Raw genomic sequence first — 19,374 nt, forward strand, 5'->3', positions numbered from 1 at the left:
AAGCCGCGGGCAAAAGCTAGTTTCTCGTATTAGCGAGTAGGTGTGTGATAGATCTTATGTTAAATTTAACTATAGTACTTCAATGAAATGTTTTTATATCTGTGCTATAGTATGTATTGGTGTAACCAAGATTTCCTCCTTCGTTGTGCTCCGTTGTTTTTTACAGGTTTTAACATTGACATGCGTTGAAGTACGTCGTAACTTCATACTATAGTTTTAGAAGGGCCCCGCGCCATGGAATTAGTAAGTACTCTGTACAACTGGAAAGCTCATTGTGACTATAAACGCGTGCTGAAAGAGAGCCTAGAAATCTACGTGCGTCCGTTTAGACGAGGGTGACCATGTTAAAATAAATTTTCTGGAATAGGCTGCCGATAGGGCCTAACTACCAGAACTTACTAAATTACTAAATCCATGCCCCGCGCTGTTTCGTACAATTTCTGTGGACGCCAAAACGACGGACCATTACTGAGTAATAGGGCATTGCCATGGATTTAATAAGCACTTCGTAGTACCTACTAATTCCATGGGCTCTTATAAACGTAGGAATATCTAACGCCAGATCCACACTGTCGCCGAACTCAGACACATGCCGACGCGAATGCGTGAAAATTGCGTATAGTTTGAATGAGTGCTTTTATTTACCGCAATGAAAAACCAATGTATACCGAATCGAATGTTCGACGACAGTGTGGAGTCGGCATAAGCAACGTTTCAATTGGTCGCGATCATGCCGATGTGTAAAATAGGCACGAAAATGATAAAAGCATATGTACTTAATGCTTCTACAAGCAAGGAAGGTCGGAAAACGTATTTTTGTTTCATGAAAATTTCTGAAGATGGCGCCTCATTCGTGCTTGAAGAATGTCGATGTTATGATATCATATTGAGTTATGTGTAGTTTATTTGTCCATATTTATATCTTTTATCTTAATATTCTTATCTGGACATCTCGGTAGGTGTCCAGATAAGATTTAGGATATTTCTTACAGAATGGATCAAAATAATGGATAAGATGAATTAAAAAATCAGGTGACATTCTAAAAACTTCATTTTTAAACATGTTCTAATTTTAAATTTATCAGCTTCTTTCTTTTATACTTATTAGTTCCCTTTTTATTAGTATAATAAATAATTTTGCCCGCGGTTTCGCCCATGGGAGCAGTTTTCAAGGACGCAAGATATCCCATGTCCTTTTCCGTACTTCGAAATATATATGCAAAATTATAAGAAGATTTGTTAAGTAGATAAAGTGTGAAGAGGTAACAAACAAACAAAATTACTATCGCATTTATAATATTACTAAGGAACGTAAGTTTAGAAACTTTTGCAAAAGTATGGAAATAACTCACGAGGATCACGTGACGAGGTGATGGATGAAACTGGCACAGGGCCGTAGGAAGTGATAAGAAAAAAAACGTGTACTAAAAGTGATTAAAATGCATCTGTTGTTTTATTTGATGATTTTATTTTTCGCCCTGTAACGATTTCTAATGACATAATTAAAGAAACATATCATTGTTGCAAACATAAAGTTATGATAACGAAAAGATAAGTGATCTCGAATCTAATCTCTATTCTCAACACACTCCTGTTTCAAATATTCCGTACAAACGACGAAACTGATAATTGATAACGCTTAACGGCCAACACAAACGTGATTCCGACGAACATAAACATAGAAATGAACACGACATATTATCTAAAACTGCAGATAGAGAATTATAGGAATTATTGCTCTCACTGGGAATCGAACCCAGGCCCTCCAATTGACAGGCAGGCGAGATAACTTAGTCATTATTATTATAAAGAGGTAAGCGTTTGTGAGTTTGTGACTTTGTGAGTTTGTATGTTTGAGGCGGGTAATCTCCAAAACTACCAAACCGATTTCAAAAATTCTTTCACCACCCGAAAGGTACATTATCCAAGATTGCTATAGGCTATATTTTATCTCAAAATTCCAACGGGAGCGAAGACCCGGGCGACATCTAGTAGTTGATATTATTGAGCACATAACGCCATCTGAATTTCCAATCTTTATAGCTGTTTCTATTGTAATAACTGTATCTAATTTTAATTGTAGACAAATGTGTCTACATTATCAGTATATTATCGTAATGTACATATTATTTATTAGTCATTCAATTCGTTACATGCAACAGTCTGTTAGATATAGGTACAATGCGAGAGTTAGCTAATTTTTCTTATGAAAAAATTTGTTATAGTGATTGTATAGTGTAGCATATTATAGTTTTAAGTACATGAAACTCATAAGATGGATAAGAGGTATATATACGCGGGGATTTTCATCGGTATGTTACTTGTAATGGCGCTGATAACTGTGATATTACTGTTCACTCTATTGTGGTAAGTAAATTGATATCTATGATATTGGAAATTATCAAGTTTTTTGATTATTGAATCGATTCCACCAAATAATATAGCGGTCTCTTTCATCTGAGTGTTCCCCGGTTGCTTCCCTAATCATTGAGTGTTTGAGCCCAGGGTAAGCTTTCCTACTTTTTCGTTTCCACTTCGCGCGGTCGTCGGTGTCTCTGGACCAAGCTCGCCCTATAGCCAAATGTGGTTTTCGAGTTTCGCAACTGTTAGATTTGTCTACCCCGTAAGAGAAAAGACATGATACTGTATAAATGTATAGTAAATTACAGGAATAACAAGTCAGTGAATGGGTCAAAACTTGTGATTGATCATGATGGCGGAGCCGATGATGCTATGGCAATATTTATTGCACTGATTCATGAAGAATATTTTGATGGGTAAATATTGTAACTTTCCCTCATAGAGTACTTTCTATTTATTGCTTTCCCTTACCTACTCGCGTTTTCCCGGTTACAATCACGGCTGTAACGTCCTGAATGCCCGGAGTCTGTGGGAATAAAATTTTAAATTTTCGAAAACCGGCTATGAAATAAAGCCGGCTCTCCCTCTTATCTTTCAGTTTGGTTACATTAGAAACTGTAATAAACACTATAAATATATGAAAATTTGTCTATGAGGTGCACAGCTGCATAATCAACCTTATGTCTTATGTATTTAATTGACGTCTTTGAAGAAAAGGCTAACACGGTATATTCTTTAGTCTGTGATATGGTCGATGTTTTGACGCCAATAAGTGATGTATATCATCCTGAGTTGAATAAAGAATGTTGAATTTTGTTATTGATACGAAAGCTTGTCTCTAAATTTGTCCGTCAGTCGTTCACGGCGAATCTAATTTTGATGAAATTTGAAAATGACATAGCAGGCCGATGATCACACATAGGCTGCTGCGGGCGGAGCTGCAAGCAACATATAGTCATATAAATAATGCATTTCAGACCTCAAGTGGTAGCTCTAACTACCACCTTCGGGAATGTTTACGAGCCACAGGCATTTATCAACACACAAAGAATATTGAATATAGCACAAAGACGAAATGTAAGTATAGCACAATCATCAAACAATATAATAAAAATCAATTACATATCAATCAGGACACGATCTAAAATCTATTAGTTAAAATTGTATTTCTCGGCGCCCAATACTAATTTATGGCTTTTGGCGTCTGGACTTTAGGTTCTTGGGACTGAGAGGCACAGGTCGCTCGCATCGATAAAATAAAACTCGCGCGAGTAGTTTTCTCGCACAGCTAATTTTTGCAATTCAGCGCGGGAATGCTGCCTGTGTGATGGGTGGGACCTTGCCTAGGGGGCCTTCTTTAGATATTATTAATTTATAAGTTATTTTCAAGTTAGACAGTTTTTAGCTAAAATTAATGTAATTTTGTGCTATTGTTAGCTTTAAATTAATCTGTTGTATAAAAAGTTTGGATAAAGTATATTTTCATAATTGGTGAAAGAATAAAAAAAGAAATGAATTAATAATTCAATTTTTTTTATTTTTTTTTTTAGATACGCATATACAGAGGCAGCCAAACTCCATTTATTGATGGTATAGAAACTGACTATTATTATGGTTTAGATGGCCTTGGTGATAGCTGTGAGGCTGAATACGAACCCATACTGCCACAACCTGATCACGCTGTCCATGCCTTACTTGATCTATCGATAAAACACGAAGGTAAAGTTACACCGTGTAGGTATTCACCGGGATGTTCTGTTGTCACCGTACCCCGTACCTTGACCAAAATACGGCCCACTTGGTGGAAGAGATGACCTATAAATACATTGATACATGTATAGTCTTGGTACACTGCGACATAATTGACCGAGTGAGCGAAGCGAGCGAGGTCTGACATTTTACTTGGGGTAAAAAATACATTTTTTGTATGTATGTATGTTTGTTTGTTTGTAACGCGATAACTTTAGAACCGTTGGTCCGATTTCCATGAAATTTAAAATTTATGTAGGATATGCCAATAGAATTTTTAAGTTCGTGGAGCATCAAAATCGGTTCAGTCATTTTTGAAATTTTGTGTCTAAGTTCGCGGCGAACAACTAGTTATAAAGACTGGTTAATAATTTCGTTTAATAGAAATAGATAATCAACAAATATACATACAACCCTAAAGCTTGTGGAAATAAGTCAGAAATGTTAACATTGAAGACGCCTGAAAACCTAAGTCATAAAGAAAATTCAATTGCCGATCATGGTATAGGAATCAATATGAATATAACAGAGTAAATTTTTAATATTTACAAATAATGATTCCCTTTTATTTGTCCCGTTTTAGGGAATCTTATCATTGTGGCAATAGGAGCCATGACAAACATCGCTCTAGCCGTAAAGATGGATCCTCTCTTTATAAGTAGACTTTCTAAACTTTATGTTGGAGCAGGTTTTGTTGAAGGTAAGTTTACTTACTCTTTTCATTCAATTTATGTTACAATTAGAGAGCATATAGGTATAAAAGTCACTGCAAGTGACATTGCTGTGAAATAGATACTTTGTGTAATTATATAAAAATTTATTGGTGGTGAAAACCATTTAAAAAAATATTGTATTCTCACTATTTCAACACAGACAACGTAAGGCTAAAGTCCAATGATGAACTTCATCGTAACTAATGTATCGATTATTAGACAATATCGAATGTAAACATGATCGCAGCTGGCAGGGTCGCCATGAATGGAATCAGTGTGTATGCGGAGATGAATTGATTGCCAATAACATTCTAGATTATATACTTCTCACAACTATGACTTTCAGGTCCTGATCACCAAGATGCGGAATTCAATGCAGCTATGGATCCTGAAGCGTATTACATTGTAACAAAAAATGCCAACCCCAATAAAGTGATGGTAGTTCCTTTCTCTCAGGTTTACAGTTCCATGAATTTGACAAGAGTAAGTTTATTTTTTATAGTATAATAGACAAACGAACACGCATGCGAGTTGTCTGATGATAAACGTACAAGGCATCACAGGATTTTTTGTATTTAGTTACGTACTCTTCTGTAGTTCTGTTCTCTCTGTCTGTTCTCTAGTTCTGTTTTCGGTACAGTTCTATTATCTTTTGTAGTGAGTTATGTATCAATATCAAGTCGTCGATCCCAAGAACCTAAATGTTCAAATCTGCTTAATAAAAAAATTCCATTCCTTGCTTTTTCAGTTTATTAGGGGATATACACCTAGAGTTTGGTTTGCTTGTGGTTTTATCTAATTAAGTAAATAGCTAAATAAAATTGTTATCAAAAAAGTTCAATCGTTTACCCGGTCACTATATTTTTCCTTCTTCATCTTCTTCATTACCTCTGTGATTGATCTCAGATTTTTTGTAACTCATTATTTGAACGAATCAAAGGTAGTTTTATGATTTGCACAATGCTTTCTGCTGTACATCTATCACATCAAAAACCATTGCATCGTCGTTTTACTTTATTAGTCTATTGTAGTGGATTTGTAATACATATCACATATGCTTTTAAAATAATAATGATATGAAAAAAGACGAGACCTCAGTCTCGATAGCTCAGTGGTTAAGAGTACTGTCCCGGATAGACAGGTGCGTGTGTTAAATTCCCGCTTGATTCTAGATTCTTTTCATCTCATCACTATTTTACTATTTTTCAAATTACTCTCTTATTTCAGAAGTGGCGGGAGTCAACTCTAGGGGTGATACCAACAAAGATGATGGAAGTACAGAACTGTTTTGAAAGAGTCTCCATGTCAGGTAACTACACGGGCTGGACACAATTGGACCCGGCAGTTATGGCCCTCGCCCTTAACGACAGTCTCGTTGAGGAAATAAAGTATTCTAATAACAGTATTATTTTATGTGGTAAGTTATTACATTTATCAATCAATATTAATGTATTTTTTTACATACAACTTGAGAGAATCAATACACATAGATTCTTTGGCAACTGGAGAGAATCTCAGAAGCTAATAGTGCATTCAATTTGGTATGGATGGGTATAAATACATACTAATAATAAAGAGAAAAGATTTACATTTTTATTTCTTTGTTTGTAATGAATAAACTCCAAAAAGAACGGGTTGATTTTGATGAAATTTAGCAGAGGGAAAGAAGAAACAAAAGTGACATGGGCTACTTTTTATTATGGTTACCCAAGCGAAGTTGGAGCGGGTCGTTAGTCATCAATATATATGAAATTCTTCCCTATATTACTGACAGACAAACTACTGACAAAACTACTGGACGTACAAAGTTAAAAGATTGTAAAAAAGCACTAGGATTTCTAGGAATTCCATCTGAAATAGGAAAAAAAATATTTACCCGCATAAATTATTGAGCAGAAATTATAGTACGTTAATAATAAATAAAGACTTTAGCTAACATAAACACTTTGTAAATTATTATCTCTATCCTCCAAATAATGTTAAATTACATACAAAATATCTGACGAAAACATAAAAACTTGTTTCCTTGTATTTCAGGAGATAAGCGTAGTATAAATACGAATGAATTTACATCAGTATCTGAAGCTAATGTTGCACTCCTGTATTCTGGAAACCGAGAACATTATCAAGAGCTATTAATGAATACCTTCACAGCGGAATTGGATCAGACATAGGACAGGAACCGAAATTTTACACAAATTTATTTATGAACAAACTTACTTCATTTACGTATCAATATTTATTTATTTATTTTATTTATTTAATTTTATGATAAAAAGTCAAATAAATTTTATTTATTTCTTTTTAGTGGGCGGTATTTTTACATTTTAAATGGAACTTTAATATAAATTATGATTGTTATGTTAATCTATGACTGTTTTAAAAAAATAAAATGTATGGTAAAGTAAATAATTGTTTTATTTATACTATTTTCATTTAGATAGTACATAGTATGCAAAGAATTGATATACCTACGAATGATGCGCATAGTACCTACCTAGCATAATTGTTATATTTTTTAACTTGCAATGAATGTGGAATTTACATAGAAGTTTTTGTAAAATTATTTAATGACTGTTACATTTTATAAAACCATGCAAATCTATTTAATTTTCATAATTAGGTACAAATTTTGATATGCAAAACTGAAAAAGCATTCACTAAGTAAAGGATATTCGGCGATGACGAAAATTGAAAATAAGTAACTAAGTATGTATTCTGAAAAGTTTATTTTTTTAACTTAATAGAATTTTAATTCACATTTAGCTAGCTTTGAACCGAAACAAAAGTAGTAACGAATTTCTATTTTGTATACACAGTAAAGTTTATGTAGAAAATATAGTTAACTTCATCTTGTTACCTCAGTGTACGGAAAATAGCCCTTACTGCCATCTATCCAGCGTTTCAAATACTTTAAAAATACATGTACGTATCAAGATTATATTGCCGAAACAGTACGCCTATTTTTGGCGGATTTGGCATACATTGCTGGTTCTTCCTTGCGGTGAATAAACACTCTTATACGAAAAACGCGTTCTGTCTCATTTGTCAGAGTTCGGCGATAATGTGGAGCTGGTGTAATGTTGGTACGTGCGTGCAGTGCAGACACATTGAACACAAAGATATAACCTCATTTTATTTTATTCAAAAGTTATGGATAATACTGATAAAATTGTAATTGACAATGATGCAGGAGGTGATGACGCCATGGCTATATTTATTGCATTGTTAAATGAAAAACATTTCAATGGGTATGTAGCTATTTTATTATTAGCACAGTATTTACTTAAAATCTTGTAAACATCAATAATGTTTAGAGTGAGAATGTTACGAAAATTCTTCGCTTTTTCTTGTGATTTTTGGAAAATTGTAGCAACAATAACATTATATATATATTTCACAGACCAAAATTAATTGCTTTGACGACAGTCAATGGAAATACAGATGAAAATAATGTTTGTCAGAACAATCAACGCATACTCAAGGTTGCAAAGAGACAGGAAGTAAATAAACCTTTTTTTATTTAGTTACAGTGCCATCTAATGGGCAATTTAAATATTATAGTTATCTATCTTATTGTAAAACGTAGAAAAGTAGATACCTAGTGCATATAGTACTCCATAGATGACATAGATGTATAAAATTTAAATTCAGAAGCACGAGAAAGAGAGAGAAGAAGAGAGAAAGCGAAACAAATTAATTAAAATCTTGAAAATTGTTGTTTCACATACGTATTTTCACATATTTAAGGCCCATATCCTTTCGACCATACTTTAATGATGGTGGCACTATTTACTTTGTTTTCATATTATTTTATACTTGCCAGTCATATCTTAATCAGTCACTTTAACAAGTTTTTCATTAAATGTTTATTTGAATACGCGCCCCGAAGATTCGCTCCCGTGGGAATTCCGAGATGAAATGTAACCCTATATGTTATTTCAGGTTATATTGTACCCATGTACCAAATTTCATACCAATCCGTCCAATATATATTGCGTGAAAGAATAACAAAAATACATACACACATACATTTTCGACGCTCAGCCGCTGAGTGGCAACCGGGAAAGCTCTCAGATGATAGAGAGAGAGAGAAAATATATTCTGAAATTTACAGGTACCAATATATAGAGGGTCCAAAAGTGCGATAGTTATACCATCACCAGCTGGAAACCATTACCGTTTAGATGGTTTGGGTGACAGTGGGGAGATGGTTACAGGTTTGGTTCCGGCCAAGAGTGAAAATGCTGTGGCAATTCTTATTGATCTCTCAAAAAAGTATGAAGGTAAGGTTAAAATATAAATAAATAATAATATATTAGGACATATCACACAAATTGAGCATTCACACAAATATAATCTATCAGTTTAGTTAATAAGGTATTATTTCAAAGAATTTGTTTTAAATGCATAACATATGTATCAGTACGAATTCGTATTGGAATGGATATATTAAATAAACGAGAAACTGGAATAGCTAAATAAACGAGATAAACATACAGTGCCCACCCCACATGAGAGGGGAAAAGGGTCAAGAAGAACTGAATGATATTTAAAATTGAGAAGAATATTTAGCTATTAACTAGGATTTTGTAGATTTTGAGTTTTGCACCTTTTGGATCTGATACCTCATAAAAAGAACGTGATAAATTAATCTTTAATAATAAATAGGTAAATGCATGATTGTATTTCAGGAAATCTCACTATAATTACTATAGGCCCAGTAACAAATATCGGTTTAGCTGTTGCCTTAGACCCCGGATTCTTGGGTCGTCTAAAGCATTTGTATATTGGAGCTGGACACATACACAGTAAGTTATGTTGTGAATAAACCATTTATTTATATATGTAACTAGCTTTTGCCCGCGGCTTCACCCGCGTGATTGACACTTCAGTGAAATATTTAGACTCTTTTGGTTTCTCCATACAAAATTTGAATCACCTTTTCACCCCCTTAGAGGATGAATTTTTAAAAATCCTTTCTTAACAGATGCCTACATTATAGAAGCTACCTGCATGCTAAATTTCAGTCCGATCGGTCTGGTAGTTTGGGCTGTGCGTTGATAGATCAGTCAGTCAGTCAGTCAGTCACCTTTGCATTTTATATAGGTATTCTAATAAATTAAGTAAAAGTTCAATATAGAGGAAGTATTGAAAATGAAAGATGCATATATTTGCTGCAATAAAAAAAAGGTAACAAGAAAAGGTTTATACGTACATTGCTGAAATTTTACGACTTCCCCACTAGGTAAGCCTGTATCGAGGAAATCAAACAATTGTAAAACCATTTTTAAGTTTTTCATACATAAGAACTAAAAAAGATATAGTATATAGAATTTATTTTGTAAGATAAACATTTGTGAAGATAAATGTATGTTATATTTGATAAAAAATTATATAGAACTTTAAATCTAGGTGAAAAGCATCCAGAAAAGGAATTTAACGCCAGGACTGATCCAGAAGCATATTACATTATTGCAAGAAACGCAACCCCAGAAAAGGTTACTATAGTACCGTTCTCCCAAATAAAGGATTCATTGGATTTTCCTAAGGTGATTTTGAGTATTTTTATAGTTTTAGTTCAAATGTTAAATTTTCAATCACTTCTAGCATTTGCTTCTGGTAAACGAAAACATTAAAAAGAAACATGGCTGACAATCTACTGGTTGAATTTTAAGTTCACAAGCGCATATGCACCCTGCCTCTAGATGGAATGAAGCGAAGTGGAGACGAAAATGTGGGATGCAGACTCTGGGCTTCGATGCTCATAAAGAAATCGGGAAAACAGATAATAGAGAGAGTCTTAAAAGTCTTGTCAGATACTATTTGGTTAACTTTAATCATATCTGATATAAGTATTACATACTTTACGCCGATTCGAGATCCTGGAATAAGGTAAGGCAGCAGATGAAGTCTTAGTTAAAATAACACACTCTGCAAAGAATGTGATACTTACTCCAAAATATTTAAAATAATTATAACTTTTGTCTAGCAATGGAGAATGCAAGTTCTCGGAGCAATAGATACAGAAATTGTAAAAGAACAAAATAAATTTGAACAAGTTGCCCTTAAAAGGAGTGATAGATGGCAAAAATTGGATCCCGCTACTGTGGCTGTAGCTATCAGGCCAGATTTGGTTCAAGAATATAGATATGCTAAGCATAGCATCCATTTACATGGTAAGATATCAAGCTGATGTATGTATATTATTATTTCTAAAATAGCTATTTTATTTAGGTATAGTAAAAATTTTCAAGTTTTATGAAGGTATAGTTTTATGAGATACTCGTATTTTTTAGTACAACTCCAAAATATGAGATGTCACCGCGGTCTATAGACGCCTACAACATCACAAGTTTTACACGCGCGTTGTAGATTTAGCGACAGAAATAGATGAAAATGAAGTACACATATATAGACGATTTTTTCGGTTCGGTCGGTCTACGTCTGACGATATAGGGACAGTCTAAATAACACTTCAAGTTACCCTGCATGAACCTCTATGGAGCGGTAATAGCGACGAGTTGGCAATGTATTTGGATATGTTAATGTGCTGTAGACTGTACCTAGTAAATTTTCAATATATGAAGTTTTATTTAAACATAAAGTATAATACGAAACTATCAGCATTTACGGGTAATGTGTAACTATTAATCTTAATACGCTATCATAATAAATTAATTGTTTTTGTGGTTACAGGTGACAATAGAGGCATAATTAGAAGTGATTACGTGGAAAAGGATCAAGCCAATGTTCGGATTCTTCATTCAGTAAAGTATCAAGATTATCAGGAGTTTTTACTGGAGATATTTTCAAAAGAATAATATATGCTAAAGTAAGATTGATAGTGCGCAAAGTAATTATTGATATTGTATTCGTGTAATGTCAATTAAACAACTCAAATATTAATATTGTCTAAACTTGTAACTAAATAGGTACATTTTTTTTCAAATAGTAGTACTTAATTTTGACAAAAAGAAATAAAAACAATCCATAAGTTAAGTATATTCAAATTGTTATTTTTACATTTACAAAATAATATCATGTCAAGTAGTCCTCATTTATCATAGAAGAAATATTTCTCAATAGATAGAGTAGTATATTTTTAACATACACTTTAAAAGGAGTTGTTCGTTGGTATTTAAATAAATTCCAAATCTAATGCTATGTTTTAAATAAAAACAAATTCACATGCCGCTTAATTACAAACTAACCGGTCTTGGTCTTTCAAAATTCGAATTCAATTGTTTTTTGTTAAATTCACCGCTAGAGTCGCTAGTGTAGAAAAAGGTCAATATCCAAAGCAACATTACGTCGTAAGATTGTCAACGTACCTATGTCGGACATAGTAACAGAACCTCTTGACTTTTTTGCAACCAGTGGCACTAACTAATCTAACAGTCCACACATTTTGTGCTCGTGTCAAGTTTGCTCCTATCTGCATTGAAAACATCCAGTAAAAATTGTTTGTACTCTTCTTCTCTCAGTGAATAAATTATTCTGGCGTTGGCATCATTTTTGCTGACAAAAGTATTCGTGTTGAACCCTCTTTTGTCACCTGAAATCAAAATTTTAAGAATACTTCATAAGTTACGAAGAACATAATGTGTGGGATGAAATTAATATAAATGCTTTATTTTTGTATTTTCACAAACAAAACAACTTTTTACAATTTATTGATAGAAGATACTGGATGGAAATTGTCTAGACAAAGTAACGTGATAAGTAGTCGGTTATAAACCGTTGGGTCCTTCCATATACCTCTGTAGCGAAATGTTGGAAACGAACCTGCGAGTTGCAAGCTGATTACGTTTAGCGGAGAACAGGCGCGAGACAAGGAATGCTGGCGTGCTCTTGTGTTGGAGGCCAAGATTCATTTTAGGAGCCCGAATAAGTAGTACGTAAGTGTGATTCATTCAATAAACTAAAGAGAGAAGAGAAACAGATAAGATTTAATTTGTTTAAAAGCACAACACATAAACTCACCGCACAATATGATGCCGTGTTTAGAGTACTTGTACTCATCAACCAGATCTTGTTTGACAACTGCTGCCACCACAGCAGGGTCTAGTGCTTGCCATCTGTCGCTGACCTTCAAGGATACTTGCTCGTACAAGTTCTGGTGCCTTATTATGTCCGTGTCTATTGCTCCTAGCACTGTTTCTCGCCATTCCTGTTAAAGAAAACATGTTTTTGCAGTTTTGTGTTTTCATAATGTTAGAAATACCACTTTACCATTAGTACCATTAACTAACTGACCTAACTTTCAATCTCTGATACAATTTAAAAATTAATGTAATATTCTGAATTTTCTTGTAAGTTAGTAGTTGCATAGGACAAATTAGCGATAATAAATAAATATATAAGGACAAATTACACAGATTGAACTATCAAATACAAATATATACTATGACTAGATCAAAGATCGTAATCAACATCATAATTATATAATATGATGACTTTATAAGATCGGCGTATCTACCGTACGTAAAATTTTGAAAATTATATAATAAAAATGTTATAGTTTTACAGCACATTCGTTTTGTTCAGTTCAAAGGTTAGCTGAAGAAAATTTATCATTTGGAACAAGTCCGCCTTTGCGCACATCTAAATTTGAATAACTAAGTATTCATATAACTTCTGATTTTTCTGTAAATGGCGGTTCATATAATCTATCTGTCATTTTAATACTCACTCGACTTAAGTTCAAGTGCTTCTTAACTTGTGAAAACGGTACGAATGTCACTTTATCAGGCTTAGCATTTTGGACAACCACTTGGTACGCTTCTACATCCATGTGGGCATTGAACTCTGCTTCATTATTTTCTTCGTCTGCAAATTAATTAATGACATAATTATTGTCAAATACCGTTACTATTTTTCCGTTATAATTAATAGGTATAATGTAAATTTTGTTTTTTCGACTTCACGTGTGAGATTTTTTTTTAATTTTTTAGAACAAATAACACAGATTCAGCTAGCCCCAAAGTAAGTTCGAGACTTGTGTGACTTGGTGACTTGGGATACTAACTCAACGATACTATATTTCATAACAAATACATATATAGATAAACATCCAAGACCCGGGCCAATCAGAAAAATATCATTTTCCATCATGACCCGACCGGGGATCGAACCCGAGACCTCTCGGTTCAGAGGACTTTACCACTGCGCCACCAAGGTCGTCAATTGATGGGTATCAACGGTAACGAGATGGGTATCACTTATTGATCTTAAAATTTGTAGTCCAAATCCTGACATATTTTGTGGTCACTCGAATCATTATAATAAAAATTAGAACTCAACCTGATTATGCATTTTTCAGCTAGTTCATGATATGACCTGTTCTCGTTGTTAAATGGCGTTAATACGTAAAGAAAAAAAAGCAAATGTATCAGAAATGACTACTTTATACCACAGTAATGGGAACGTTGCCAGATTATAGTTTTCTTTGTCAGATCAAATTATAGTTGTCCTAAGAATGAAATGAAAAATCCAACAATTCATGAATAGTAGATCTATCCCATTATCTTTCAAAAACCTAGAGCAGTCCACTGTTGGCCTCTTTCTCTCATGCGCGATTACTATTCGCGATTTTTTGGTTTTCAGCTTCCAGTCGTATCTTAAGTTAACTAATGTCAGCCTATTGAATAAGTAAATGAGTTAGTGGTGGTTAAAAATATGGGCTTTAAAATTAAATGGACTTGATTTTAAGAAGATATTATTACCGCGAATAAATCCAGCTCCAATGTATAAATGTCCTATCCTGTCTATAAATCCTGGATCTAGTTTCATCGCAAGTGCTACATTTGTCAGGGTTCCAATCGTGATCACTGACAATTCATCTGGAATAATAATAAAAGAGATTTATTACAGACATAATAACAAAGATAAAATTATAACTAAAAGTGAATGACCGGGCTTGATAAACTTTTAGCTAAGCAACCAATAAGTACACAAATATATTGATGTTCTTTATTATGAATTCTCCATTTGAAGCGTTCTTTAAAAATTGAAAAAAAAATGGGGCAAAGGATAAAAATCTCACTTGATTGAACTAAAGCAATGTATCTTTAATCTTAACCATCACAAACTTATTAACATAAACTAATGATGAAATTCACCTTTGTGTATTTCTGATAGTTTCACTAAAGCATTCACAGCATTTTCCGTTTGAGCTGGAACGAGATCTGTAAGTTCTTCACCTATATCTCCCAAACCGTCATGGCCATAATAGAAACCTACTTTTGGTGTCTTCACAAGAGAACTTTTCGAACCACGATATATTGGTACCTGAAAATTGACATCAATATCACGATTATTAACCACCTATTGTTAACTTTTTAGTACCTATTAGTTCAATTTAAGTTAAGTTTTGCAATAAAGTTTAAATAAATAAATAAACTTACAGATTTCACTCCTGTGAGTGAAACTGTAGAAACGATTTTAAGGAGTCCCTAGATGAAGGGAAGTTTAATTAAATAATGTTTAGATGAATGCTCCCTTCAAATTTAGTTAAATTTGCTGACAATGAATAAGTTAAAATTGCAGAGGCTATCGTGGTTTGGGCATGTAATTCTTTAGCACAAACTTGATTATAATTTAAAAAAAGATATTTTAATTATGAAATATAACTTACGTCTTGCCTTTTAGCCACCTTCAGTATCCTCTGGTTGTTTATAAACACCTTATCTTCGTCTGTGTTGCCGTTTCCTGTAGTCAGTGCTATCAATTTCGGTCTGAAAATTAGGTACAAAAAGATTATATTTTAGGTTATTTATATTCGTAAAACTTCTGTGGTGACTTTTCCAAATAATCATGGAGCTGTCTATAGTAGGCTCCGTTAGGTCGTTCATACTTGTCTGGCAGCGGAGGAAAAACATAAAATATACTTTTCCACTCCTGCATTTCAAAGGCAATGAAAGGAAAGAGTTATAAACTGGAGATTATTCTCATAGGCGATAGGCTAACAAATGAACACTTGATAATATTTCTAGCTGCCCTTCCCGGCTTCGCTCGGGTAAAACATGAACTTTCCTCAGGAATCACATCGTGACAACCGTATAAAATACTTTTGGTTATTTTTTAATAATCGCAAACAGACAGGCGTGATAGGAGGACTTCTTTTTTATGTAAGGATAAGGAGTATTTAAATTCATGCAATTTCCACGCTAGTCTGGTAGCAAAATATAAACATAGAAACTGGGCCAAAAGTTTGTTATTCCGCGCAGACTGCAAAGGATTAAACTGTAGATTAGTCTCATATATACACGTTAGGTTAGTAAATTAAAATTATTTTATTCTCAATAAACCCGCCATACACATTAATGTACCCTTTCGTGTTCGCAACTTGGCTCTATCTACACCGTAAAGACGTGATATACTATAATTTTATTAATTCCTTTTCTGAAAAACAATGTGCATTCGTTGAAAAACAATATGCATTCGTTGATGATTTATAAATTAATTGGACGTCATATAAGATTTTACGACACTTGAAATTAGTAACTCTAGTTACACTAGAAGTAATATCCTTAATTACCTAAGTATAAAATAAATAAGGAAATGAGTCGGACAAAATTAGGCAATAAATTTTAATGGTTTCTGGTACTTACCCATTGTAGTGTTTTTCATACAACAAAGCCAGAAATATCGCCATCGCATCATCACCTCCCGCGTCATTGTCTATGATTATTTTGTGTGTTTTCTCCATAACTCTGAAAATAACATCACTATTTTTAGATCATAACAATAGACCGACATAATGGTACTATTTAAAAAGTAATTCTTTAAATGGTGTGCAATTATTATTAATCACTACCAAACAACGGTCGCTTTCACAGTTTCCAGTTACACAATTTCGTCCCTTTTCACGATTTTCCTCTTATGAGTTGCAGGAAACGGGTTTTTTACGATACACACGTTATTAGCTATATTACTGGCTATAATTTATCTGTGAGATTAAAGTACGATATTTTATCAGATAGTGGTGGAACAAGCCTTTAATATTTGTTTCGTATTTATTTTCAATTTAACAGCAAGCGGCCTGTAGTTAAATCACAGTTGAATGTTGAAGATTTTGAGGTTTATTTTTTAATTCCACTCCGAGCCTCGTAGTATCACACCCGCATATGTAATCAAACGCTCACATAAGAGCGACTGATAAAACTTTTGAATAAAATTATTTGCAAAACATTTATCAGAAATATTGTAACTCACAGAAATAGTTTTTTCGTGTACGCTGACTTTAGAGTTCACTCTTTGAAACAAAGACAGAACATCGACCGACACACACATTTAATTTAATATCTATAAATACTCACTCAGATCTCCCCAAACATAGACACATGAAAAATAATATTAAAACAAACATACTGTTGTGTTGACTCACAGCCGGCTTGAGATACAACTAGATCTAAACAATGTGCACATGTGAGATACGAATGTCAAACTACACACACTATAGATTTATATCAGCTAGATACCGCATGCCGTGTGACCGTGGTGACACAAAGTTGAAACGAGTGTTCTTGAGAATGGTATTTTACGCTACAATGCAGCATTAAAATACAATAAAAATTCGTACGTTTTATTTCGACATACAACGATGACTGATTAATATTAATGACACAGTCACACAAAGACAAAAAAATTAAAGTAATGTTACCCTGAATAACACACAAAGTCATCAGATCACACTATAAAAGACCAAAGTTTGTGGTGTTCTGTCCCTTTTCTTCACATATTTCTCTTCCTTATCCCGTAGAAAATATTATAACTGACTTTATATTTTCCTCGCGCATTGATACAGCTATCTGTGTTGAGATTAGCTTACTATTGCCTATTGTTGCTTTTCATTAATATGACACTAGTTATTAGAAAAATCGTTAAATCGTTCCGTTTTGTAGAAAAATATTGAAAAAGAAGAAACACATACCAAGTTTTATTATGTATCAATAATATGATGTGGTATCTAGTCTCATGAAAGTATTTATAACTCTAGACTACCCACGATAACGACCTATTTTAGATACAGATAGGATCACTCTATTCTCATCTCACTTTTTAAAAATTAACTGTCCATTGTGGACGAGGTATGTCATTTATTTCTGTCCCACAATACTACGTTTTCTTTATTCTGGAGAACTTACAGTAATTACTCTCCTTTAGGTATGGATTTAGTAAGTATTTCGTACACGGAGTACCTACTAATTCCATGCCTTTAGGCGACTTGAATAAAGTCTGACAGTGACACAGAATCTACCCGTTTTTTTCCATAGATTTTAAAAGGGCTCCGCGCGCGGGTCTAGCTCGTACTGTTTTCTCACCTCCTTCACTTCACAGAACATTCCTGACTTCACACTAGCACTTTATGATTTTTTAAATCACATTATACACTTTTCACGTATTTTGTAAATAAATACTGTATTTAATTAGAAAATTTAAACCGAAAACGCGTCTGTTATCGTCTAATATTGAACTAAACACTATTTAGTGAATATCAAATAGTATATAGTTTCGTTGTTTATAGAGATACTACTAATAACTTACTGTATACTGCTAACAGTACAGACTTTTAATGCCGGTCACACACGGACAGATTCCGAACGAACGAATGTTGCTTAGTTTATATGTGAGCATTTATTTATCATAAGGAAAAACCAGCAACGCCAAAACCACCAAGGTTTGGCGAACTCTTTGCCAGTGTATATCATAAACTACTGCGACATGAAAAACACTGTTTATCCCGTGAAAATATTTACATCGTTACCTAAATAATCAAACTTGACTATTATTTTCCTTTAAAAAGAAGCTAAAAAAAAAGTACAGCCAATAAATAGAACATAAAAATCAAATATATTATGCCGGCTCCACACTGTCCTCGAACAGTTTGCCAAACTTTGGCGGATTCGCTATACATTGGTGGGTATTTCATTGCAGTAAATAAAATAACTATACAATGTACACGCATTCGCGTAAAAAATTTCACTTTTTCACGGCAAGGGTAACTTTATTTCACATGAATCTTCATTATGAGACCCTTAATTTTTTTGTTTTCATTTTACCCAAATTATTGATAGCAACTAATTATATTAAATATATGATTCTGGTACTAATTGATCTACAAATAATAGAAATACAGATAAGCTATAGTACTATCATGTTGATAAGACTTTCTGTAACATGACACGTGTGAAAGAGCAGAGGTTAAAATGTCAGATTCGTTACGTATTGTTACTTGGTTAAATAATTACACGTACCTTTGTCTTGTCTTTCTATTTATTCATAGTCGTATTCCATGGCTGAGTGCCGTGGTCATTACGTGGAATGAAACACATAACGACTTGGCACTATTAATTTTGTGGTTTGCCATAACGTTGTCCATTTCACACAAAAGTTGATAATTAGCCAGAGTACAAGTTTTCTTAAGGTATTTCACTTCACCGGAAACTAGTGGTGGTCGATGAAAACTACTATACATAAGTCAGTACTATACAAACTCATGTGACACGTGTAGGATTCAAACCTGGTACCTACGTCTTAACCATTA

At 33.5% G+C, this 19,374-nt stretch overlaps 3 protein-coding genes across 9 annotated transcripts; 2 read left to right on the forward strand and 1 right to left on the reverse strand.

The window, feature by feature from the left end:
- Positions 1 to 2,154: 2,154 nt before the first annotated feature.
- On the forward strand, positions 2,155 to 7,235 carry LOC128669935 (inosine-uridine preferring nucleoside hydrolase-like). Its single transcript, XM_053745192.2, has 8 exons — positions 2,155 to 2,367; positions 2,670 to 2,777; positions 3,339 to 3,438; positions 3,912 to 4,080; positions 4,694 to 4,810; positions 5,170 to 5,306; positions 6,051 to 6,240; positions 6,861 to 7,235. Exons 1-8 carry the CDS (start codon positions 2,276 to 2,278, stop codon positions 6,995 to 6,997), a joined length of 1,050 nt encoding a protein of 349 aa, XP_053601167.1. The 5' UTR covers positions 2,155 to 2,275; the 3' UTR covers positions 6,998 to 7,235.
- A 705-nt stretch (positions 7,236 to 7,940) lies between these two features.
- On the forward strand, positions 7,941 to 11,662 carry LOC128669937 (uncharacterized). The gene is made up of 7 exons (XM_053745201.1): positions 7,941 to 8,074; positions 8,227 to 8,326; positions 8,941 to 9,109; positions 9,518 to 9,634; positions 10,239 to 10,375; positions 10,816 to 11,002; positions 11,523 to 11,662. The coding sequence occupies exons 1-7, from the start codon at positions 7,977 to 7,979 to the stop codon at positions 11,645 to 11,647; spliced, it is 933 nt and encodes a 310-aa protein (XP_053601176.1). The 5' UTR covers positions 7,941 to 7,976; the 3' UTR covers positions 11,648 to 11,662.
- LOC128669936 (uncharacterized) lies at positions 8,066 to 19,316 on the reverse strand. Of its 7 annotated transcripts, none has more exons than XM_053745199.2 (8): positions 19,085 to 19,316; positions 16,439 to 16,540; positions 15,463 to 15,562; positions 14,948 to 15,116; positions 14,552 to 14,668; positions 13,519 to 13,655; positions 12,810 to 12,996; positions 8,066 to 12,381 (listed from the first exon to the last, which is right to left on the reverse strand). In XM_053745199.2, the coding sequence occupies exons 2-8, from the start codon at positions 16,534 to 16,536 to the stop codon at positions 12,218 to 12,220; spliced, it is 972 nt and encodes a 323-aa protein (XP_053601174.1). In that variant the 5' UTR covers positions 16,537 to 16,540; positions 19,085 to 19,316; the 3' UTR covers positions 8,066 to 12,217. The 7 variants fall into 7 exon arrangements, with proteins under 7 accessions (XP_053601174.1, XP_053601175.1, XP_053601169.1 ...); XM_053745200.1 differs by lacking the exon at positions 19,085 to 19,316 and adding an exon at positions 18,375 to 18,393; XM_053745194.1 differs by lacking the exon at positions 19,085 to 19,316 and adding an exon at positions 18,152 to 18,310.
- Between the last annotated feature and the right edge of the window lie 58 nt (positions 19,317 to 19,374).

The sequence above is a fragment of the Plodia interpunctella genome, chromosome 5 (assembly GCF_027563975.2).
Source record: "Plodia interpunctella isolate USDA-ARS_2022_Savannah chromosome 5, ilPloInte3.2, whole genome shotgun sequence".
NCBI classification, from domain to species: Eukaryota; Metazoa; Arthropoda; class Insecta; order Lepidoptera; family Pyralidae; genus Plodia; species Plodia interpunctella.